At 44.6% G+C, this 26,108-nt stretch overlaps 1 protein-coding gene across 2 annotated transcripts in view; it reads left to right on the top strand.

The window, feature by feature from the left end:
* ARHGAP18 (Rho GTPase activating protein 18) overlaps positions 1-26,108 on the top strand; it is a 200,756-nt gene that overhangs the window by 32,641 nt on the left and 142,007 nt on the right. Inside the window, exon 1 of one of the 2 annotated variants that reach the window (XM_077486889.1) lies at positions 12,826-13,001. The exons of the other annotated variant lie outside the window; for it this stretch is intronic. Within the exon in view, the coding sequence (XP_077343015.1) occupies positions 12,913-13,001 (89 nt within the window). The 5' untranslated portion in view covers positions 12,826-12,912. Of the gene's footprint in view, positions 1-12,825; positions 13,002-26,108 lie in introns of those variants that run through there. 2 annotated transcript variants of the gene reach the window in all.

The raw sequence follows: 26,108 nt of genomic DNA on the forward strand, positions 1-26,108 counted from the left end.
AAAAAAACATACAGTCCCAATCTCAGGAGCAGGCAACGTATTACTATGTTAGTCAGGTATGAAAATATTACATTTAGCCTATATACTGAACCACTCTATTTTTATTCTTATGTTGATTTGCATAGGGTGGGGAGTGGACCCTCACTAAACAGCAGTGTCTCTGTTTTAAAATTAGTTCTGCTGGGCGCTAGTCAGCGTAGGCCTGAACTAAGTTCTGCTCTCTGTAAGCTTTATGCCGCGTACACATGTAGCGGACTATCCGACGGACTTAGTCTGGCGGAATTCCCGCCAGACTGTCCGTCTGACTTTCCGAACGGGCTACTTGCCCACACACGGCACTTTTCAGCGGACTAATACGGTGTACTAAGTCCGCCGTACTATCCGCCCTACTTTTGAAATGAACGGACTCGCCCACGCACGTGGAGGAAAGTCCGCTCATTTCGAACGCGTCTCCAGGTAGGCGGGGCCCGCGAAGGAGACGTCGCTGGCCCCGCCGCCTGGTATGGACTTAAAGGGGAACCCCAACGCCGAAAAAAATTGGCGTGGGGGTCCCCCCAGGTCCACATCAGACCCTTGTCCGAGCACGCTACCCGGCCGGCCCGGAAAGGGGGGACGAGCGAGCGCCCCCCCTCCTGAGCCATACCAGGCCGCGTGCCCTCAACATGGGGGGTGCCTTGGGGAAGGGGGGCAGCGCGCCCCCCCCACCCCAAAGCACCTTGTCCCCATGTTGATGAGGACAAGGGCCTCTTCCCGACAACCCTGGCCGTTGGTTGTGGGGGTCTGCAGGCGAGGGGCTTCTCGGAATCCGGGAGCCCCCTTTAATAAGGGGGCCCCCCACCCTATGTGAATGAGTATGGGGTACAATGTACCCCTACCCATTCACCTGTGAAAAGAGTACAAAAAAACACAACACAGGGTAAAAATAGTTTATTGCACAGCTCCGGGGGTCTTCCGTCTTCGGGGGTCTTCTCGCCGGACTCCGCTATCTTCTTCTAGCTCTTTTGCTAGCGGAGGAGCCCGGCTTTCTTCCTCGCCGCCGCCCTTCTTCCAACTTCGGGGGTCTTTTCCCCCTCTTTGGTTCTTCTGCCGGGCCACCGCACCTTCTTCTAGCCCTTTTACAGGCAGTGGCCCGGTCTTCTGTCGCCGCTGCCGCCGTCGCCGCCGCCGCCTTCTGTTCTCCTGTTCTCTTCTTCTTCTTCTTCTTCAGATGTTGCCTCGCCGAGTCCTCCGCTCACAATGACGGGGACAGGGCATGCGGCGACTTATATAGGGACATCTCCGGATGATGTCCCCGCCCATTATGGTGTCACAGTCCAAGAGGATGCTGGGACTGTGACATCATAATAGACGGGGACATCATCCGGCGATGTCCCTATATAAGTCGCCGCGTGCCCTGTCCCCGTCATTGTGAGCGGAGGACTCGGCGAGGCAACATCTGAAGAAGAAGAAGAAGAAGAAGAGAACAGAAGAACAGAAGGCGGCAGCGGCGACAGCGGCGGCGGCGACAGCGGCAGCGGCGACAGAAGACCGGGCCACCGCCTGTAAAAGGGCTAGAAGAAGGCGCGGTGGCCCGGCAGAAGAACCAAAGAGGGGGAAAAGACCCCCGAAGTTGGAAGAAGGGCGGCGGCGAGGAAGAAAGCCGGGCTCCTCCGCTAGCAAAAGAGCTAGAAGAAGATAGCGGAGACCCCTGAAGACGGAAGACCCCCGGAGCTGTGCAATAAACTATTTTTACCCTGTGTTGTGTTTTTTTTGTACTCTTTTCACAGGTGAATGGGTAGGGGTACATTGTACCCCATACTCATTCACATAGGGTGGGGGGCCGGTATCCGGGGGCCCCCTTATTAAAGGGGGCTCCCGGATTCTGATAAGCCCTTCGCCCGCAGACCCCGACAACCAACGGCCAGGGTTGTCAGGAAGAGGCCCTTGTCCTCATCAACATGGGGACAAGGTGCTTTGGGGTGGGGGGGGCCGCGCGGCCCCCCCTTCCCCAAGGCACCCCCCATGTTGAGGGCACGCGGCCTGGTACGGCTCAGGCTCATCCCCCCTTTCCTGGCTGGCCGGGTAGTGTGCTCGGACAAGGGTCTGATGTGGACCTGGGGGGACCCCCACGCCGATTTTTTTCGGCGTTGGGGTTCCCCTTTAAGTCCATACCAGGCGGCGGGGCCAGCGACGTCTCCTTCGCGGGCCCCGCCTACCTGGAGACCCTCTCCAGGCGGGAAAAGTCCGCTCATTTCAAAAGTACGGCGGACTGGCACACACACGGCCGGATTGTCCGCCGAAATGCGAGTCCAGCGGGAAGACTGGAGTGCAAAACTACTTTCTAAGTCCGCCGTACTTTCGGGTCAAAAAAGTCCGCCGGAGGCTACACACGGGGGGATTGTCCGGCGGACTTCAGTTTGCCGGACTTTTCCACCCGCTAGTTTGATCGTGTGTACGCGGCATTACTATAATTTCAGGTTATTGTTTGCTTCTGCAAGCTGTTAATGAGTGTCCCTGACAATAAATTAAGACGATCCAATAGCCTGAGTTATGAATATTTACATCTCCCTGACCAACTATTAGGAAGCCTTTTGACAATAGTGCATGCTGGGAATGAGTACAAATATTTGGGGGAATCTTCTGGTAAAGTTCTTGCCTCCCAGGCTTTGCCTGTGGAGAATGTGTGTGCTGCCTGGGGAGAGCATATGTGTTTGCAGAAGAAAGGCCAGAGCTTGGGGCCAAAAAAGATTGCACTACCTGGCCAATTAATATGTCCAGTTGGTGTGAAGCTGGAATCTGCTCCAGGGGTCCAGAGTCTCCAAAGAATTAGGTGCAAACTTGGAAGTATAGTGGCTTATGCATAGGGATGTGTAATGCAACTAAAATACTGTAAGCATGATTTGGAGTGTGTGTGTCTGTTTTTCTAGTATTGTGTGCCTTAAAACCCTTTCTCTCTTGGTTTGGTCTACAGATTTAAATAAACTCAAACTTTTCAAAAGTGACTTCACAAGAAGTCAAGGATCTAGCTCTGAGTTAAAATTTAAGCTCACTGAGCCATTTGGGAGTCCCTAACTGCCTTGGGGGTGCTACAATAGTTTCATAAGTGCCTACATTTCCATAGTTGGCATTATCATGATCTTCTAAATTTTGCAAATCAAATTTGGTGTCATCGTGGTGTACTAGATTTCTAAGGTCAGGCTATACTCAGGGCCTGGAATTGTTAGCACTAAGGATACTAAGCCTCAAACCCTGATTCAGTGGTCAGCAGATGTTCTGATGATGGGGTGTTGCATATCTCTCAACCTAGCAGCCGGTAGGATGTTAAGTAAAGAAAAGTCTCTGCCACAGACTTAGATGAGAAGTACCGTATTTATCGGGGTATAACACGCACGGGCGTATAACAAGCATCCCAAGTTTAGGAGGGCATTTTAAGGAAAAAAGTTTTAGGAGGGAAGTTTAAGGGAAAAAAAAACTTACATTTAAATGCCCGTCAATGCAGCCTTATCAGTGTGCATCTGCCGCCTTGTCCATAATTGCAGAATGATCAGTGTCATTTGCAGCTTGCCCACCGCTGTTTGCAGCCTTGCAGAGTGTCATTTGCAGCTTGCCAGTGTCATTTCCAGCTCGCCCAGCACCGTTTTCAGCCTTGCCCATGTTTAAATATCCCGCCGCCGAAAAAGACCGAGCAGCGCCGAAAAAGACCAGAAAAATTCACTGCTATAAGCAAACATAAAAATCATGATCAGCTCCTCAGATTGGTGCTCTGGTCACACTGTGGTGTGTGTGTGTATATATATATATATATATATATATATATATATATATATATATATATATATATATATATATATAAAATAAATAAAACATTTTTTTTAAAAATTTAAATTATGTTTTTACATACGGTCACCAGTCATTAGCCTTGGTCACCACGACACAAGTTATATAATGACGCTGTATTGCACCATTGACTGTATGTAAACATTTTTTTTAAAATGTGAAAAAAATAATATTTTCTTTCTTAATTTTCCAAAAAAATTACAACTTCTAAAAACACATCATGCCTCTTGCTACATACCTCAGACTGTTTACCTACCAAAAAGGGGTCATTTGGGGGTATTTGTACTGTCCTTTTCGAGTCTAAAGAAATGAGAGTGTCAGTACATCAGGATTGATGGATTTTCAGATATATACCATAGTTTGTGGACTCTATAACTTTCACACAAAAAAATAAACACTGATTTGGGTTATTTTGACCAAAGAAATGTAGCAGAATACAGTTTGGTTTATTATTTATTTGCAAAATTTTATAACAGAAACGAAGAAAAGCATTTTTTGTTTTTCAAAATGTTGGCCTTTTTCTTGTTTATTTAGCACAGAAAAAAAACTGTGTTGATTAAATACCATGAAAAGAAATATCTATTTGTGTGAAAAAAACATAAAAAAATGTGCTGCATGACTGCGCAATTGTTATTCAAAGTGTAACCGCGCTGAAAGCTGAAAATTGGCCTGGGCAGGAAGGGGGTAAAAGTGCCCGGTATTAAAGTGGTTAAAATTGTCTGCATGCACACTCTGAAGTTGAGGAAGTGTGTTTGCCAACTTCTGGGTGAAATTGCTAAATTTATGTCTGAATACTTTTCTTACTAACATGTTTTCAGAATACAAAATATTAATAGCCGGTATGTAAATACTGTATCTGCGAAAAATACATAACATTTTTATACCAAGAAAGCTGCCCTATAAATGCAATTTATGAGTTAATATTTCCCTAGTAAACCAAATATGCAGCTATAATATGTTTGCAGGTTGGTTCCCTTTACAAAATAATTCCTTTAACATGGGTTTTTGAGCCATCACTGGTATAGTATATAATTACAGCACCTCTAAATAACCACCAAACTTCAGCAAACATCACTAAAAATATCAAAAAAAGCTAAATTGCAGGCTGATTTACTCTAGAAATAAATGTGAGAAGCGCCTTACTTTTTGCCACATTAATCCTCTAAAGTAATAGCCATATGATTATTTTCTGCTGTGACACTAGATGGGGACATTTATTCAGTAACCGCCGGGAAACTTTTTTTCATAAGATTTACTGCCAATAGCCTAAGAGGGCCACTTGTGTATCATTCATGCAAATAAAATGATCAAATGAAATAAACATAACAAATCAAATATATGCCATTCAATCAGTTTCATGAACTCTCGGTCGATTATTAGAGGGAAAATTTAATTTAAATTTAAATTTAAAAAAATATCTGCATGTTTTCAGAGATTCGTAGTTTAAGTTGATGGAGTGATAATTTTGTAAAAAGATTGTGTACGTTTTTATCTGACAGATCATATGCTGCATTGATATTTTCAGTCGATCGTAAAGTGAACAACAATATTGCATGTTTCATTCTTCAATATTTATCTAAGCGATCCAAAAATCACTACATTTAAATTGGTCATACACGTATTGATTTGTGATTGATCTACGTATGAGTCATTGCAAGAAAGGGATTCCTCACTGACATAGGTGTGCGCAGCCTTTTGCATTGGGGTGTGCCCCCCAAAACTCAAATACACCTGTGTATATATATATATATATATATATATATATATATATATATAGATATATAGATATATATATCTATATATCTATATCTATATATATATATATATATATATATATATATATATATATATATATATATATATATATATATATATATATATATATATATATATATATATATATATATATATATAAAGTTATATTACCAAAAGTATCGGGACACCTGCATTTACACGCACATGAACTTTAATGGCATCCCAGTCTTAGTCCGTAGGGTTCATTATTGAGTTGGCCCACCCTTTGTAGCTATAACAGTTTAATCTCTTCTGGGAATACTGTCCACAAGGTTTAGGAGTGTGTCTATGGGAATGTTTGGCCATTCTTCCAGAAGCGCATTTGTGAGGTCACGCACTAATGTTGGATGAGAAAGCCTGGCTCTCCGTTCAAATTCATCCCAAAGGTGTTCTATCGGGTTGAGGCCAGTCAAGTTCATCCACACCAAACCGAATCATCCATGTCCTCATGGACCTTGCTTTGTGCACTGGTCTGGTGCGCAGTCATGGTGGAACAGGAAGGGGCCATCCCCAAACTGTTCCCACAAAGTTGGGAGCATGAAATTGTCCAAGATGTCTTGAAATGCTGATGCCTTAAAAATCCCCTTCACTGGAACTAAGGGGCCAAGCCCAACCCCTGAAAAACAACCCCACATCATAATCCCCTCCACCAAATTATTTGGACCAGAGCACAAAGCAGAGTTCATAAAGACATGGATGAGTGAGTTTGGGGTGGACAAACTTAACTGGCCTGTACAGAGTCCTGACCTCAACCCAATAGAACACCTTTGGGACTAATTAGAGCAGAGACTGCGAGCCAGGCCTTCTCGTCCAACATCAGTGCCTTACCTCACAAATGCGCTTCAGGAAGAATGGTCAAACATTCCCATAGACACATTCCTGAACCTTGTGGACAGCCTTCCGGAAAGAGTTGAAGCTGTTATAGCTGCAAAGGGTGGGCCAACTCAATATTGAACCCTACGAACTAAGACTGGGATGCCATTAAAGTTCATGTGCGTGTTAAGGCAGGTGTCCCGATACCCCAATACCTTTGGTAATACAGTGTGTATATATATATATATATATATATATATATATTAGGGCTGTGGAAATTAAAGATTAATTCCTCAATTAATCGTAAATTTTTTTGATTGATCAAAATACACACCTCTCCGCCAGCTTCCGGGTCTTCAGGGAGCTCCGTTGGACATTCAGTGACGTCACGGACATCAACGTCACCAGACTCCTCCCCCTTCCCCAAGTGCCTCCGTCTGCTAATGAAGGGAAGGGGGAGGAGTCCGGTGACGTTGAAGTTCTGATTGAATGTAACGTGTACGGGGGAGGAGCTACGCATGACGTCACCCACTGCTGCCCTACGGAACTAACACGATTGTCGGCTTTACATGCTATGTTTTTATCATCTTTATGTGAGTAGTTTGTGTTTGAACACAAAAATGTAATCTTATACTTAAGCGGTGAGCACTTAGATCTTTTCTTTCTACCCATGACCTGGCGTCCTTGCTAAGATCTAAGGAGACATGAGAGAAGTTTATGGTCCGTGTTAACCCTTTTGATACCCGCCTGCATGACCACCTGTTTGCACAGGGGTCCATGCCATAAGGTGAGAGTGATTAGTTAGACCGGAGATGGAGGGATTGTACGCTACTCTGGAAAAAATAATTACTTACGTCAGTGCTACAGTTTGAATTTAAAACGTATTTGTGTGAACTGTCAAGTTAAGTCACGGATTGTGGAAACTAACTAGTGTATTGCACATTTACCACTGACTAATGCAGAGTTGCAATGCAAGGAGATCAGTTAAAAGTAGTTGGATCTATATGTGTGTTATAATTAATCGAAATTAGTCAATTGATCAATAAGAAAAAATTGATTAATTGAACATGAAAATTGTAATCAGTAACAGCCCTAATAAATATAAATAAATATATATATATATATATATATATATATATATATATATATATATATATATATATATATATATATATATATATATATATATGTGTATATATATATATATATATATATATATATATATATATAAAAACACAGATCGGTTCCTCGAATTAGCACGCACATGGTCACTGATTAAATTGAACAGTGTTGATTGAAAATATAATCTATCAGAAATGATCTATTGACAACGATTATTTAATCAATCTATATTATGACTGTATTAATTGGCTTGCACACATTCAGTTATTCAGAAACGACAGAAATAAATTCTATCATGGCTAATCGACTTGGCAATGTTGAAATTGATCAAAAGCTTAGTAATACCTCATTCACATGACCAAATCAGCCATGGCGTACCAAGCATGCCACGTACAGGAAAACCATACAGGTCAATGATAGGAGCCGTGGCTGTAGGCATGCACTGTATCTGCGTAGTTGCATGCAGTTAGGGATCCTCTGTCCACGTGTTCTCAAAGAGTTAAAGAGGGATTCCGCCAAAAAAAAAATATTAAAAGCCAGCAGCTATAAATACTACAGCTGCTGACTTTTAATAAATGGACACTCACCTGTCCCGGGTTCCAGCGATGCCGGCAGCCGAGGCCGATCGACCGCTCGGGCCTCGGCTGCTGCCGCCGCCATTCTAGGTGAGGGAATCAGGAAGTGAAGCGAATCGGCTTCACTTCCCGGTTCCCTACTGCGCATGCGCGAGTTGCGCAGCGCAATAGGAAATCTCCGCGCTGTCACTGGGACCCGTGAGTGTCCCAGCAGACAGCGCGGCAGGGCAGGAAATGTCGTAGACTCCCGTGGGAGTCTATGCCCGGAAGTGGGTGAAAATACCTGTCTTTGACAGGTATCTCCACCCCCCTCCCCCCTGAAAGGTGTCAATTGTGACACCGGAGGGGGGGGGGGGGGGTTCCGATCAGCAGAGGTTCCACTTTAGGGTGGAATACCGCTTTAAGTTCTGTTATTTCAAACCTGTGACTATTGTATTGCAATGGGTGCAGCTGCTGTTCACCCAACAATTTTTCAATGCAAAGATTAGGGCAAGAGGATCAGGCTAGGGTTTCCACCTGTCCAGGATTCCCCCGGCCAGTTCAGGTTCTGAATCATGAATCCAGGTTTCAGTCCACCTGAAACCCGGACACAATATTAAGACCTGTCTGTGGCTCCCCAAGTAACCAAGATAGTCATAATCAAATCTGTTGCCGTCTGGGAGCTGCAGGCAGCTGTCTGGGGGCACGTTTGGCCTCACTGAAGAGTGGGTGTGTGCCACATTACTACTCTCCTTGGGGCACCCAAATGTGTCCCGGGTCTTTTATAACTTATACATTGGATTCCAGCAGCAATAATCAGCAGATTCTTATGGCTGGGATCACAGGTGTATGCGAATATTGGAATCCACTCAGCCTGTTCAAAAAAATGACAGGCTGAGAGAAGCCATCGCTGTTCGTATGTATCTGTACAAGCAGCAGTTAGGCTTGGCATACATGTTACAATATGATTGTACAATCTCCTTTAGATCTACCAATAAGTATTCAGGCTGAATGGGAAAAAAAAACAAAAAAAACAAAGGTGTTTCCCCCCCCTGCATCCTCCTAGTAACCGCCAGGAAACTTTTTTTTTTATAAGATTTACTGCCAATAGCCTAAGGGGGCCACATGTGTATCATTCATGCAAATAAAATGATCAAATTAAATAAAAATAACAAATCAAATATCTTCCATTCGATCAATTTAATGAACTCTCGGTCGATTATTAGTGTTAAAATTTTGTAAATCACTTCTGACCAATTGAAGAAATATCTGCATGTCTTTAGAGATTCGTAACTCAGATCGATGGAGTGATCATTTTGTAAAAGATTGTACACATTTATATCTGACTGAAGGTATGTTGGATCAAAATGTTCAACGGATGGCAAAGTGCACAACAATACTGATTTAAATCAATGATAAATTGCTTGTTGGCAAAGTCATTCAAAAATTGCTACATTTAAATTGGCCATACACATATTGACGTGTGATCGATCTAGTTAGGAGCTGTTGCAAGGAATCTATTTATCACTGATTAAGGCCCCTTTCTCACAGATGCCCCTATTGGGTCTGCTGGACCTGATCAGAACCTCCATTGCTCTCCGAGTAGTGACAGATGTCAGCTGACGTGTCCCCTGACACCCACGACCTCCGATCTGATCCGATCCGCTGGAAACAGACGGATGGATGGGGATTAGTTCCCCATTCGTCTGGCGGATCGGGTGACAGTCAGATGGAAACGGACAGGCGGGCTGTTTCCATTCGACCGCCTGAAGAAAACAGCGAGCTGTGGTTGATGCAGAGAGGACATATAAATAAATTCCATCATGGCAAATCGATTTGCCAGTGTCGAAATTGATGAAAAGCTTAGTAATACATCATTCGCATGGCCAGTGGTGTCGGCGGGGGGGGGGGGGGGCAGATGGTGGCTGAAGCCTGGTGGGCATGGTTCTATTAGCCCCAGGCGTCGCCGCCGAGCAGGAACCGATCTGACCTGACCTGAGTGTGGCCGAGTGTAATAGCAGGTCCCACTTTGTGGAGCCTGCAGCGCTGATTGACCTCCCACTGGTCCAATGCGGGGACTGCGGGACGTGTGATGTCCATTATAGGCACTGCAGGCTCCAGAAGGCAAAGAATTACAATACGGCCGACGCGCCACTGTGAGAAGCTCCCGACCACACTCGGCGATCAGGTAGGTGGCTCTTCTCTTCTCATCATGGCTCTGGAGGACCTGAGTGACGTCACTTCTCTTATGTATGGATTTTAAGGGGAAACCCCTACGCCGAAAAAATGGCGTGGGGATCCCCCCCAGATCCATACCAGACCCTTATCCGAGCACGCTACCCAACCGGCCAGGAAAGGGGGTGGGGACGAGCGACCGCCCCCCCCCCCCCCCCTGAGCCGCACCAGGCCGCGTGCCCTCAACATGGGGGGTGCTTTAGGGAAGGGGGGCCCTGCGGTCCCCCCACCCCAAAGCACCTTGTCCCCATGTTGATGAGGACAAGGGCCTCTTCCCAACAACCTAATAATTCTAGTGCTAGATCTCCTCTGTAGCAATTTTCCGCTACTGTACACAGGCAAAATGGTGATCTGCTTATGTAAACACAGCAGATCACCGTTTTGTCAGGAGGGAAGGCATTGCAAAGCAGGGACAGGGATCCATGCCTTCCCCTAGTAAAAGCACATCTCACACAGTACACAAACACTGGCTAGGCACACATTAACCCTTTCATCACCCCTGATGTAAACCCCTTCCCAGCCAGAGTCATTAGTACAGTAACAGTGCATTGTTTTTGAGCACTGATCACTGTATTAGTGTCACTGGTCCCCAAAAAGAGTCAAAAGTGTCAGTTAGTGTCCATCTGTCCACCGCAATATCGCAGTCCCGCTCGCTATAGGTCGCTGATCGCTGCCATAACTAGTAAAAGAAATGAATGAATAAATAAATAAAAAATCCCATAGTTTTTAGACGTTATAACTCTTGTGCAAACCAATCAATATTCGCTTTTTGGGATTTTTTTTTTTTAACGAAAATATGTAGCAGAATACATATTGACCTAAATTGATATAGAAATTTGAATTCAACTTAAATTTTTTTATTGGATGTGTTTTATAGCAGAAAGTGAAAATAATAATAATAATTTATATATATATATATATATATATATATATATATATATATATATATATATATATATATATATATATATATATATATATATTATTATTTTTATTTTTTTTAAGGGGTTTTAAATCCTCAAGGTTTTTCACAAAGATGCAGCACCCCCAGAGCCCTCCTTTTATATAACTGAACCCAGTCTTTCCAGCGACAGGGGTGAGCACACCAGCTCCAGCCGGTCTATCGGGTCCTGATTGGATAGATTGATAGCAGCACAGCCATTGGCTCCTGCTGCTGTCAATCAAATCCAATGATGCAAGAGCCAGGAGGGGGGGGGGGGGTGCATGAGTACCCCGAGGGAGAGCGGCTTTCCAACTGGACACCCCAGAAGAGGAGGATCGGGGCCACTGTGCAAAAACCAAATGCACTGTGGAGGTAAGTATGACATGTTTGTTTTTTTTTGTTTTGTTTTTTAAAACCCCGAACCTTTACATATCCTTTAGGCCCCTTTCACACTGGGGCGGTGAGGGTGCCAGCGGTAACGTAGTGCTATTAGTAGTAGTACTGCTTTACTGTTGTTTTAGTAGTGCTATTTGGCCGATAGTGGGGCAGTTTTAACCCCCCGCTAACAACCAAATAGCCGGAAAAGGGTTAAAACCGCCGGCATAGTGCCGCTGCAGCAGCGCTATGGTGGCGGTTTAGCGTCGCTGCCCCATTGTTTTCAATGCGGAGGGGCGCTTTAGGAGTGGTGTATACACAGTGCTGCAAAGATGCAGCTTGCAGGACTTCTTTGACCGTCCTGCAAGCGCGCCACTTCAGTGTGAAAGCCCTCACACTGGAGACACAGGAGAGGCTCTTTACAGGCGCTACACAGTCGCTACAAACTGCCTGTAAAGCGCCTCAGTGTGAAAAGTAGCTTTAAGCTGTTGGACTTTTTTTGTTTATAGCGCAAGAAATAAAAACTGCACAGGTGATCAAATACCACCAAAAGAATCGGTGGGAAAAAAATACATACGTTTTAATTGGGTACAGCGTTGTACGACCACGTAATTGTCAGTTAACGTGACGCAGTTCCGCATGGCAAAAAATGGCTTAGTCATGAAGGGGCACGGGGGTAAATCTTCTGGAGCTGAAGTGGTTAATAGAGATTTTATTCTATTCATATTCGGTCATATTTCTTTTTTCGTTATACATCTCGGATATGTCAATTATTGACATATCTGTTATAATTTTTTTATGTCTTCGTCCTATGATGAGAAAAACAATCCAAAGAGTAACATCTGAAAATATAATCAGAAATGATCAATTTCAAAACTGACGGTAGCTCTAGAGGAGATTGTACAATCAGATTGTATAGTGTATGGTGACACAGGTGGTATTTTGTGATCAGACAATAAAAGCAGCAGCTCTTTTCCATGTCTTTGCAAGAACTAAAGGCAGATTCGGTTTGTTTTTGTAGCTGATGTGTGTGTACATTGTGCAGATCAGGGCTGTCATTGGAGGGAGATGACAGAACACAGGTAATGAGGAGTGACTCATTGTTGTGTATGAGGAAGCAGAGTGATCGGGCTCCTCCCTGCTCTTATTACCTACTATGATGATGAGAGGAGGAGGAGGAGGAGGAGCTGGAACAGTGGAGTTGCCAGGAGGCAGACAGGAACAAGTGCTATCTATTGGAGACATTATGCTGGGCACACCATGAGCTGGAGGCCTCAGAGTAGCCAAGGAGTGGTCCTCACAGCCTACCATGCGGGCAAGAAGGACTATTCTAAGATCTCCCCTAAAAGGTAAGAGATAGCAGGAGATCCTTCCTAGCAGGACAGGGACAGCTGGATGGGCTGTGCAGGCTGATCGCTAGTGCTCTATGGATGGCTAGATACTAGGACTTTCTATATACTATGGATGTCTATATACTAGGACTGTCTATTTACTATGGATTGATAAAATATGGATCTTCTCCTATCAGCCATCCAAGCCTGCAGACACATGATGTAAACTGTCAGGGTTTGTTTGTTGCATGTTGTTGTTTCTACTACTATTTGATTGTTTTGTAGATCTGTCAGCACTGACTCCAGAGCACTTCGTTTGTATCATAATAAAGTCTAGGATGTTGTTGGATTGTACAGTGTAATATAAAACATGTTTGTAAAGTTTGCAGATCTTCCTTTTTGCTTGTGTTGTTTTCTTGCTGTGCCCTTAGTATGTCACCTAGTCATTGGAGGTGTGTGTACCTGCCTGTAATTGTGTGTCTGTGCACAGAGGATAATAATAATAAGCATAATTAATAATAGCACTGACATCTGCATCACCCATCAACGCTCTGCTTTGTCAGTGCCATCAGCTGCCGGCTCCTAAAGCGTTGCACTAGTAGAAAAATATTTTAGTTTCAGCCTTGGTTCGCATTGATGCGATGAGGGAAACGCACAAAATTGGCTGCGTTTCCTGCATTGTATTGCATTGCACTGCAAAGCAATCGCATGGCATTTGTGCAATCTGCAGTGGGTGTCAGCCCTTGGTCACATTGATGCCATGCGGGAAATGTACAAGATTCGCTATGCCCCCCACATTGCAAACGCACAGCGTCAATGCGATCTGCTGCAGGTGTCAGCCCTAGGTTGCACTGATGCGATGCGGGAAATGTACAAGATTCGCTGTGCCCCCCCCCCCCCACATCGCAAACGCACAGCGTCCATGCGATCTGCTGCAGGTGTCAGCCCTAGGTTGCGCTGATGCGATGCGGGAAATGTACAAGATTCACTAGGTCCCCCCCCCTCCACATCGCAAATGCACAGCGTCCAGCGTCCATGCGATCTGCTGCAGGCGTCAGTCCTAGGTCACATTGATGCAATGCAGGGAATGTACACGATTCGATGCGTCTCCCCCCCCTCATCGCAAACGCACAGCGTCCATGTGATCTGCTGGGGGTTTTAGTCCCGCTTCACACTAATGAGATGCGGGAAACCCTGCGATTTAGTGCAATTTCCCGCATCGCACACCGGTTCACACCAGGGTTGCCAACCTCCTGTAGCATTTTTTACTGAAAAAACCTGGAAAATTTTCAGGCGGAGCAGATTTTTTATTGGTAACCTGAGAAATGACAGAACTCCTATTGAAAATGATTGCAGTGAATATTTGAACAGTATAAACATGACATGGAAACACTGACAATACCTATAACAAAGTAATTTGCTTGATTTACACTTAAAAAGTAAACACAGCATGAAATGATCAGCCCCTGATATTTACTGGCAGTTGTAAAAAAAAAAAAAAAAAAAAAAAAAAAAAGGGTCCTGCGCTATTTTGGTGCAGATGTGATTTCAGTTTTTATATGGCTGAATTTGCATTGCATGGATATCGCATGTGGTCTGGACAGTAATGCGATATCTGAGGCTGGGTTCACAGGCATCACATGTGATTCGCACAGCATTGCTGTCCAGACCACATTATCCATACGATGCAAATTCAGCCATACAAAACTGAAATCGCATCGCATCCACACCAAAATGGTGCAGGACCCTTTTTTTTTTTTTTTTTTTGCGTACACCTGAAACCCAAGTGATGCGATTCTGGCAATCGCACTGTGTTTTGCAATCTGTTTTGGGGTGTCGTTAATCTAACATTGAGGCTGGGTTCACACTTGTGCGATCACATTGTTATATTACCGACACCCCAAAACAGATTGCAAAACACAATGCGATTGCCAGAATCGCAGAACTTAGGTTTGAACACCCATGCCATGCGATTCAGGTGTAAGGAAAAAAAAAGGTCCTGCACCATTTTGGTGTGGATGTGATTTGAGCCATACAAACTGTATGGTTTAAATTGCACTGCACAGACATTAAATGTGGGGTGATTGCTGTGCGAATCTCATGCAGGGTCTGCATCAAATGTGAACCCAGGTTTAACTTCAGATTGACTCGAAGCAGACCGCAAAACGCAGTATGATTGTCAGAATCACATCACATGGGTGTGAAAACCCATGTAATGTGATTCAGGTGCAAGCAAAAAAAAAAAAAAAAAAAAAAAAAAAAGGATCCGACCCTATCTTGGGTGCGAATACAATGCAGTTTGAGCGATACAAAACGTATGGCTCAGATTGCATGTGTTGCACACAGGAATGTGGTGTGATTCCTGTGCGAATCACATGTGGTGTCTGCATCGCATAAGTGTGAAGCCAGGCTTAAAGAGGTAGTAAAGTCTCAGAGGCTGTCCTAATCTAAACGTAGTAAAATTGCACAATTCTAGAACGCACTAAATAAATGCATGTTTGGGGTGCCATTTTGTCGCACCCTAAACATGCTAAAGAAATGGGCGTTTTTGTCGTACAACAAAATGCCCAAAAAACACGCAATTCAAAAACATGCAAACTTCTAATCCAAAAAGGGTTATAAGACCTGCTTTGGTGCATTTTTGGAGCGGAGGGCAGCCCATTCAAGGTGTCACACTAAAAGTGCGATGTTCCCACGTTGGTGACATTTGAATAAGAGAACGGAACCTAAAGCTTTGATCTACAGGTGAGCTTGTAATGAAGTTCCCTAGGAAACAGCCTAAATTTGCACTGTGTAGTAGATATGTATACCAGCCGCAGCTGATGACATCATTGGCGCCTGTGCCATGAATGCAGAGAGCGCTGTGCTGCGATGCTGACTCCCATTCGTCGACTGTGAACCCAGGGCAGCTAAGGGAGGCTCTGTTTTTGAGCAGGTTTCACATTGCATGTTGTTCGCACAAGAATCGCACCGCATTCCTGTTCAAGTCACATGCAATTCTGTGTGGTGCAATTTGAACTGGCAGCTGCTGTGGGACACACATTAAGAGCACTTTATTGAACTGCCATGAGTAACATTTTAATAGCTTTCTATTCACTGTGGTGGTCCAAGTCACAACCCCCTGCGCTAAATAAAAAGTACTACATGCTGTGGTGTGAAATTACAATATAGAAAACGGGGTCTATACATTGGGGCTGAACAGCCAACGCAGCTGGTGTCAATGGACCCTATGCAGCCACCATTCCCCCCCCCCCCCCCCACCCCATTTTTGAATAGAGTTGGGAAGGGTTGGAACCCCTGTTTGGTTTTTACTGTTGTATGTGTCACCACTGGGAAAGTCGACTGTTTCTATTTTTCCTGGACATCATTGTCAGTGGGATAACCCAAACATTTGAGTCTGTAGGGCTCATGCAAAGGCAGTGCTGTGTTCTTTGGCTACAAACAAACTGAAGCATTAGCTGCAACCAGTACTGCTGGTCCTCAACACAAACTGTCTGTATCCAGGGTCAGCCAGAAGCCTTCTTCACATATAACAGCTGGTGCAAGTGTTGTATGTGAGCAGTGGCGGTGATACCCATTGATTTGTACAGATCTGGCTGCGTAGTTGTGGGCTGTAGCAATTCATGTGCAAGGTGTATATGGGGCTACTATATCCAATGGTGGAAATCGCAAATTCTTGCTGGTGAACGCACATGTGCATTCCAATAGAGGGAAAATATTCTCATGGGGACACACATCATGGATAGAGGATCTCCCTTACTTTATATAGATCTCCTCTCATGTCACTGGGATGTCACTTCCTTCATTCATACATTTTTTTTTCTTTTCTTTTTCTTCCTTTCTTCCTTCCTTCCTTCCTTCCTTTCCACTTTCCTTATTTGCTTCCTTCCTTCCCCCCTCTCCTTCCTCCCTTCTTTTCTTTTCTCTCTTTCCTTCCTTCCTTCCTTCTTTTATTTTCTCTTTCCTTCCTTTCTCTCTTTCCTTCCTTCCTTCCTTCTTTCTTTCCTTCCTTCCTTCCTTCCTTCCTTCCTTCCTTCCTTTCTCTCTTTCCTTCCTTTCTCTCTTTCCTTCCTTTCTCTCTTTCCTTCCTTTCTCTCTTTCCTTCCTTTCTCTCTCCTCCTCTCTCCTCCTCTCTCCTCTCTCCTCCTCTCTCCTCTCTCCTCTCTCCTCTCTCCTCTCTCCTCTCTCCTCTCTCCTCTCTCCTCTCTCCTCTCTCCTCTCTCCTCTCTCCTCTCTCCTCTCTCCTCTCTCCTCTCTCTCTCATAATATGCAACGTGGTTGGAGGGAAGGTTCAGAATGGCAAAGATGTTTTTATTACAAATTATGTGAGAAAACTACAGTTCCTTTTTAACTCAGACTTCCCTGATCTACACTTTATGGTGTAACATAGGAATCCGGCACCAAGAGTTTACCAATGTCAGCCTCCATATTTCACAGGACAGGTTTGCTTTAGGCTCCAGAAAGTGTCAAATCTGCAGTGGATAATATGGGTAAATTCTAATTCCTTTTAGTAGACAGATCTCAAATAACAACAGGATTGATAAAAGCACTGCATACATGGCATTGTAAGTGTAAGCAATGTATCATTGGTGATGCAACATGTGTACACCCCTGGCTGCTACCTTTGGATTTAAATGGGTGAGTGGTTGGGGTAAAATTGCAGCTCAATCATGTGATTTACCCCCCCCCCCCCCCCCCCAACTGAAAGTGTAAACAAGCCCTAAACTGTCTGTGAGAGAAGATTAATCCCTCTGGTGATCATAGTTGTCAGACAGAAAGTGAGAAGTGATCTAAAGTTCTTGATTTATCACCCAGCGGGAACCAATGTTCCTCTGGCAACTAAGGTGACATTCCTCCACATTTGGGATGATTTCTTTTTTTTTTTTCTCTTGTGCCTCCAGGACAGGGAGTGAAGGGAAACTCCGCAGTGGGATGAAGAGAGCAAATAGATACCCTGAGAGAGGGTTTATGCTTGACCACTCTATTCCACCCGCACATGTGCAATTATGCTGCAGGTCTCTGCCATATCCAAAAGGCCTGCAATACATTTGTGCATATGGGAAATCTCACTGCACAGTTATGCCCCAAGTCACTTCTGGTTTATTTAAACCATCTGTAATTGGTGAATTTGACGAATTGCTGTTTGTACACAACACCGGCAAGTGAATACAGTCCGGTCCAGGGAGATTAAGCGGTTTTGACAGCACAACAGCTAACGAGGACAAAGTTGTCGATGCCTCAGAGGCGGCCATTTTGTTGGCTAGTATCGGAGTGAAGTAACAATCTCCGCTCATAATATCGTGCACCGGACTGTGTTTGGTTGCCGGTGTACAAACAGCAGTTCATTAAAATCTCCAATTACTGATGTTTTAACCACTTCAATACCAGGCACTCCCCCCCCCCCCCCCTCCCTCCCTCCCTCCTTGCCCAGGACAATTTTCAGCTTTCAAAGCTGTCACACTTTGAATGACAATTGCGCAGTCATGCAACACTGTACCCAAACTAAATTTGTATTAATTTCTTCCCACAAATAGAGCTTTCTTTGGTATTTGGTTGATCACCTCTTAGTTATTTTATTCTTTGCTAAACAAACTAAAAAAAAGTTTTTGAAAAAATAAATTTCTGATGGCCACTGATAGGCGGCACTGACAGGCGTTACTGATGGGGCACTGATTGGCACTTTGGGCACTGACTGCCAGCTGATGGCCACTGATTTGCAGCTGTGGTGGACACCTCTGATGGGGGCTGCTCTGATGATCAATGTGCTGATTATCAGCGCACACCCCCACCTCTGACAGGAGAGCTGCCGATCGGCTCTCCCTGTCAGAGCAAACCGAGGAAAAGCCAATTACCGGCACCTCCTGGTTTACGCTGTAATTGGCTGTGATTGGTCACAGCTGATCACCTGGTAAAGAGCCTTTGTCAGCGGCTCCTTACCATGATTAGAGGTGCAGTGTGACACACCACCGATCACTGCGTGACCCCATGGTTGTGTGCTGGCTTATTTTCCTGAAAGACGTCATATGACGTCCAGTCAGGATGACAGAACAGCCGCCTGGCTATCTTTCTGCTATAGGCCGGGAAGTGGTTAAAAAAAACTGGAAGTTACGTAGTTGGAGTTTGACGAGTTTGCTTTTTTTGACAGAACACCGGCCATACACGGTTTGAACCATAATGTGCAGGTTGAATGTAGCAAGTTCATGGAATGGATTAACTTGGGCACGACCAGCCTGCTGGATTCTCTTGCAATTATCACAATTACTAGCAATAATCCCTGGCTTTCACCGCCCACCCTGCCAGGAGAAGACAGTTGCTGATTCCCCTGTCAGAACTGTCTATGTTGATGGGGGAATTTGTGCAAATTTTTGAAATTTTGCACCCTGCCACACACAGTTCCCTTTTTTTAACCAGATGGCTGAATGGGGGAAAAAAATGGTTCCTCCAGCCACAAAAATGAGGTGGCTTGAGGAATTGCCCTGCTGGGACAGTGGGGTTGATTTACTAAAACTGCAAAATCTGGTGCAGCTCTACATAGATGCCAGTTAGCTTCCAGGTTTGATTGTCAAAGCCTAATTGAACAAGCTGAAGTTAAAAGCTGATTGGTTATTATGCACAGCTGCACCAGATTGTGTGTGGACCACTTTTAGTAAATCACCCCCATAATGTTCTGACAGCTGCACCTGCCACTGTCAGAATACACAAATCTGTGGCTACAGCTGCTAATTGTGGCAACATTTTCCAACATGTTCCTTCGAGAGAAGTCAAGACTGTACCAGCCGAATTTTGATAAGTGCATGGCCATCTTGAGACCCAAGATATTCTTTGTGGACTTTGAGTCACACAGCATCCAATTCATGCCATGCTATTTCTTTGTGTTAAATCACAAATGTGGCAATGCTAATGGGATGAAGTGCAGTCCTTCATTGCCATGCCTGTTTGTTTCAGATCTAATTTACTGTGTATCTCTCCGCTGCAGAACACTAGACTGAGACCCAGGGATTGTGGGATACATAGTTTCTTCATCGGAAGTGTCAGTTCATAAGCTGGCCATACATGGTTCAAAATTCAGAAGGGACTGGCTGAATTTCGATCCATGCATGAACACTAAGGGTGAAAAGAAGTTAATCTACCATTCGACTTCTGTACAACTACCTTGTTAGATTTTAGCTGCTTAGGAAAGCCTCCCTGCTGTCAGAATACAATAGCCCAGCAGGGAGGAGTCCTGTATCCACATCAGGTGTCTGGATGGGGAAATTGGGTCAGTTTTTTTTTTTTTTTTTTTTTTCATTCAACCTGCTGGTTGAAAGGAAAAGCTGACTAATGTATGGGGAGCTTTGGGCTAACAGCAGAGGTCATGCATTAAAGTTGTTGTATACCCCCTGTGCAGTGCAAATACCTCAAGTTTGAACACAAACATCTGATGCAGGTTTATAATGACTTTAAAGAGGAAGTAAACTCTCCCACTCTGATGCTTCTTTTAATTTAGTCCATTATAATAAGTAATTATCAAACTATAGCCACTGTAATCCAGCCCAAATTGCATATCACTTACTGTTTAAAGAAACTTTAAAAAACTTGTTTCCAGGGGTTAGGCAGCGCCATCTTAAGTATTGTTTTCTGAATCCACAGTAGAGTGTATTTTCGCCCTTACATTGAGCACTTCCTGTACTGTTAACCAAGCCTCCTTCTCAATCTAATGTTTCTATGGCAACCCTGCTTCCCTGTTCATAGCTTACTTGTTTTACTTCATAGTATTTACTTGTGCTGATTGTCTAATGTTTTCCTGTGTGAATCCTATCAGCTTCAGCTGATAAGTCTGCAGTACTGCTGTCCGATGCCCTGCTTTACACTGCATGTGAGGTCACATGGTGTGTAGAAGGAAGCTCTGAGTGATTATGCAGCTTCCTGGGAGTTCCGTGGTGTGTTCCCTAGGAAGTCCTGATAACAGATAGATAAGCACATAGAGAGCATGCTGTAAATCAGGGGAGATCTGGGCATGCTCCGTGAAATCATTCTAAAGAACAAAAAGCATTAAAACAATACTAAGCAAGTAAGGAAATATCTACAAGCAGTATTCATTAGGGCTTTTTATGCTGATTTACATGGGACAAAGTTGTGGGGGAGGGTTTACAACCACTTTAAGGCTTGGTTCACACTTCTGCGGGAATAGCAGCGTTACCCTACGTGAGAACACACTGCTCTGTAAAAATGCGCAGGGCTGCCATTGATTCTGAATGACACCCACACACGTAAAATTGCAGTGCGTGCGCGTGAACCACAGGGAAATTGCATGGTCAAAAAGACCATGCAATCTCCCAAGACCTCCTCTTTAGTTCCCTCATCACCTCCTCCCATACTTGCCTCCAGGACTTCCCCCGAGCCCCTCCCATCCTTTGGAATTCCCTACCCTAATCTGTCCTACTATCACCAACTCTATCCACTTTTTTTAGGTGATCTTTGAAAACTTTTTTCTTTAGAGAAGCCTATCTTCCTCCACCTAACAACTGTACTTCATCTCATCCCCCACCGTTATTACCTTTTTGTATCATTTGACTCTCCCTCTTAGACACCTTTCACACTGGGGCAGTGCAGGCGTCAGCGGTATTTTTAGCGGCGCTTTACTGTCGTTTTAGCAGCGGTCTACGGCTGCTAGCGGACGAAAAAGTGTTTAAAAAGCCTGCAAAGTGCCGCTGCAGAGGCGCTTTGCCGGCGGTATAGCCGCGCTGCCCCATTGATTTCAACGGGTAGGAGCGGTGAATACACCGCTCCTTTCACCACTCCAAGGATGCGGCTAGCAGGACTTTTTTCACCGTCCTGCTATCGCACTGCTCCAGTGTGAAAGCCCTCCGGCTTTCACACTGGAGTGAAAGGGGCCAGTTTTTTCAGGCGCTACACAGGTGCTATTTTTAGCGCTGTAGCGCCTGAAAACCACCCCAGTGTGAAAGGGACCTTAGATTGTAAGCTCTAACGAGCAGGACCCTCTGATTCCTCCTGTATTGAATTGAATTGCATTGTAATTGTACTGTCTTCCCTGATGTTGTAAAGCGTTGCACAAACTGTTGGTGCTATATAAATCCTGTATATTAATAATGATTAGTATATTAATAATAATTTTCCTTTCGGCCGTGTTTTTGAAAAGTTGCATGTACATTTTTTTTTTTTTTTTTTTTTTTGTGGAATTGTAGGCATGGCAGCCTATTCATTTAAATGGGCTGCCGTGACAGCATAAGTGCATCCCTCAAAAACACATAGATGTGAAAATCAGGCTTGTAATGAAAAAAGGATCATTCCGATGCTACATCTCTCACCTGCTGCTTCTAAAACTGAGAAGTATGCTATCAAAAGACTTTTGATCACTCAGTTCCCAGTCTTCACTGAACAGAGAGCTGGTGACTGTCACCAGCTCACTGGAGGGTACGGGGGTGGGTGGCTGGGTCAGGTCAGCAGTAAGTTGAGAGGCTGAGCCACCTTGCAGTCCAGGCATCTGGGTAGATCCCAGTATTAAAGCTGGGATCTTTACAAGGCCTGGACAAGCTCAGTGATGTCGGCTGACAGCTGAGTTTAGCCTGCTGTAGGCTGATAATGGGTCACAGGGATGCAGAACAAAATACGCTCCTGTGATCCCCAGGAGAAGTATAGGCAAAGAGCTTTGGCTATACCTCTCCTTTAAGACCTTGTTTACACCAGATACTATCAGGTGTGCTGTATTAAATGCATCCTGAAGGCATGTTCCAATCACCCTAGATAATACCACTATGTTCATTTCCAGCACTTTAAAAAAAAAAAAAAAAAAAAAGTACAGCAGCATGCATTTTTTATTTTTTTTTTAACACCAGAACACATGAATGCACGGGGGGATCCTTAGTATGCTAAACATTTAAGTTAAATAAAAAAAAAAAAGAAACGGCTTACTGGAATGCATTTCAAATGCAATCAAAACATGGGAAAGCCCCAGTTCACACCAGTGCCCTGTGCGATATTGCATGTAATTCACACTGTGCGATGCGATTTCAGCCATACCAATAGTTTTGCTAAGTTCGCATCGCATTTGTGTTCACACCCATGTGATCCGATTCATTTCTGAACTGACAGTTTGCACTGCAAACTGATTTGGGGGTGTCCAATAACTTTCTATTGACACTCCCAGCAGTTTGCATAGTGCAGTGTGAACTTCCTTGCGAGTCAGGTGCGATGCGGGAATTCACATTGGATTTGCAGGGTTCCAGCATTGCACAAGTGTGACTGTCTGTCTAGAAATGCACACTGAACATGAGCATTGTGGTGTGAATGAGCCCTTATTGTATGTTTTTTTTTTTTTTTTTTTTCCCTCTAAAAATACTCTACAGTTGTATATACATCCTAAGGTATAGTCTGTGGTGTGAGAGGAATCTAGGAATCTTAATTTTCTATCATCAGTCCGCCTACAACGATGGTTGAATTCTATGGGTGACTTCTCAAGTCATTTCCAGATCCTATAGACAGATGTGTTGAAATCTATGTTTCAAAAGATCAAGGAAAATTGGCTCACGCTAAGGGCATCTATTGACAAAACAAAAGAAAGTAAAGGTCAAGAATTTTTTTCGTAAATAGAAGAGATCGAACCTTGGAGAATGCTGCTCTGGCTAACACTTGAAATGTTTTCCTGGCTAATGCATTTCCTGTGGTTTAACGGATTCCCAAAGGTCAGTCGTAGCAGCATAGTGAAGACAAGTCTGCTTCTCATTGTGCATTTGAATATACTAGATTCCCAGTGATGCCAAGTCTGTCCATAAAGGTCCAGTGGTTCTTTTCCTGGAGGTTAGATCTCATTTGTCAAGCTCCAGTTGTGCATCCTAAAGTCCATTTGCTGATGCTTAGAGCCATGGATATTGAGCCTAAAGTTAAAACAAAGGGGTCTCTTGAAGTGCTAAAGAAATGTACACTTTCTCCTTCTCATTCGCGTAGGAACCAGAAGTTTCAAGTCATTCCAAAAAATGTCTTATGATACAGAGCCACAGATGACGATAAAGGCCGGTTCTCTTCATATCATTCTAGGTCACATGTTGATCAAGTCTCATAGACAGGGCCGCTGATAGGCCAGTACAACTGGCCCTGTTGTACTGGGCCCGGCCAGCAGGGGGGCCCGGGCAACCTAAACAGAGACCTAATTAATGTTAAAAAAAAAAAATCCAATTAATGTTAAAAAAAAAAAAATCCCCCAGCCACCTTGACTGACTCTCTCCCCCCCCACCCCTTGCCGTTCTTTTTACATTTTTTTTTAGGCCGATAGCTCAATAGGCAGGGGGAGGGACTATTTTCTCTATTTCGGAAACGGAAGAATGTCCTCTCTGCGCCCGCTCCTCATGCTGGCTCAAGTTCCGGCCAGCACGTCCTCTATATTGCCTTCCCTGGCGCGGAGTGATTCCTCCCCTTCTGCTATGTTCTTCGCTCGGCTAGAGAAAAAGCAGAGAGACGAGCGCCGAGCGGAAGAAAAAAAAGTAGCAGATCGATCTGGCATCTGACTGGAAACTTTTGTGGACACTCGTACTCCAGTCCAGACAGCCACCAGCAACAGGATCAAGGAAGAAGTGACTCCTGGGGCCCGGCTAACACAGAACACAGACAGGTGTGTGCTTGCTTGGGGGGGGGGGGGTGGATTCAAGATCTACTACTGCAGCAGCATCTTTACATTATGCCATTGGCAGCATGGGTGGCACTGTCTGCAGGTAGCACATGCGTTATGGGCAATAACGCATGCGGCATGGGTGGCACTGTTACAGCAGAATATGGCATTGGCATCATGGGTGGCACGGTCTCTGCAGGCAGCACATGCATTATGGGCCATAATGCATGTGCTGCCTGCAGAGACCGTGCCCCCCATGCCGCCAATGCCGTAATGTGCTGCAGACAGTGTCACCCATGCCGCCAATGCCATATTGTGCTGCAGACAGTGACACCCATGACGCTAATGTCATAACGCATGTGATGCCTGCAGAGACAGTGCCATCCATGCTGCCAATGGCATTATGTTTAGCAAGTAGCACATGCGTTATGCCATTAGTGTCACGGCTGGCACTGTTTACAGCACGTTACAGCATTGGCGGCACTGTCTGCTGGTAGCACATGCTTTATGGCCCATAACGCATGTGCTGCCTGCAGAGACAGTGCCACCTGTGCCGCCAATGCCGTAATGTGCTACAGACAGTGTCACCCATGCCGCCAATGCCGTAATGTGCTACAGACAGTGCCAGCCATGCCTATCGCTTGTAGACAAACCTGCACTTTGTTTCAAGGCGGGGTCTGGGGAGGGGCTGGGACGGGGCGGGGCTGAAGGAGGGACCATGGGCGGGGCCAGGGGTGGAGCTGAAGGGGGCCCCGTCAGGTAGGCTGTGCGGGGCCCCATGATTTCTATCAGCGGCCCTGCTCATAGAGCACCCCTTGGGGGGGAAACCGCTGACTGTTGAATGCTAGTGCCCAAATACTGCAGAGGAAGTCTCAAAGGGCCACTTCTTGTTTGGCACCAGGGTCCTAGAGTCTTTACAATGAGCCTTCATTAAGTTTCAGAAGATTTCCTACCTGGTCATCTTGTAAGACAAGAATATGTCTTGCATAATTATTTTGGGCTTTTAACAGGAGGATGCAGATGAGAATAAAACATTTTGACTTGTTTCTTCAGCTTGCTCAAGACAGTTGTAATTGCTGCCTGGCTGTAGATAACCAAGATTCTTTTATATGGGTTCTTCTTCACCCTGGTAAACGTGTGTTTACATCAGTATCTTCTTGCAGTAGCTGGAGTAGAAGGAACTAATCAGAAGAGTTAATCGTACAATGGGGTAGATTGAGTATTCTGCCATATCGACATCCCTTTGAGCTGTACCTGCGTATTATGTTTTTATATATGGTAGAAGGGGAGTGTTTTTTTATTAATTTAACTCCAAAATAATATTGTGATTGAACGATGTTGATGTGTGCCCTATTATTCCTTCTGGTGTCAATGTGCATAAAAGCATGTGTTTTGGTTGCATCCTGCTCTGATTTCTTTGCTCTGAAGACCTTAAATACTATTCCATTGAACCACATGGTATAGTACAGGTGCCCCTTTTTGCAGTTCTGCCTAGCAACTTCTCATTGGTTATTATGATGCAG

The sequence above is a fragment of the Lithobates pipiens genome, unplaced genomic scaffold, assembly GCF_037356315.1.
Source record: "Lithobates pipiens isolate NorthernLeopardFrog02 unplaced genomic scaffold, aLitPip1_a1.2 Scaffold_18, whole genome shotgun sequence".
NCBI lineage: Eukaryota > Metazoa > Chordata > Amphibia > Anura > Ranidae > Lithobates > Lithobates pipiens.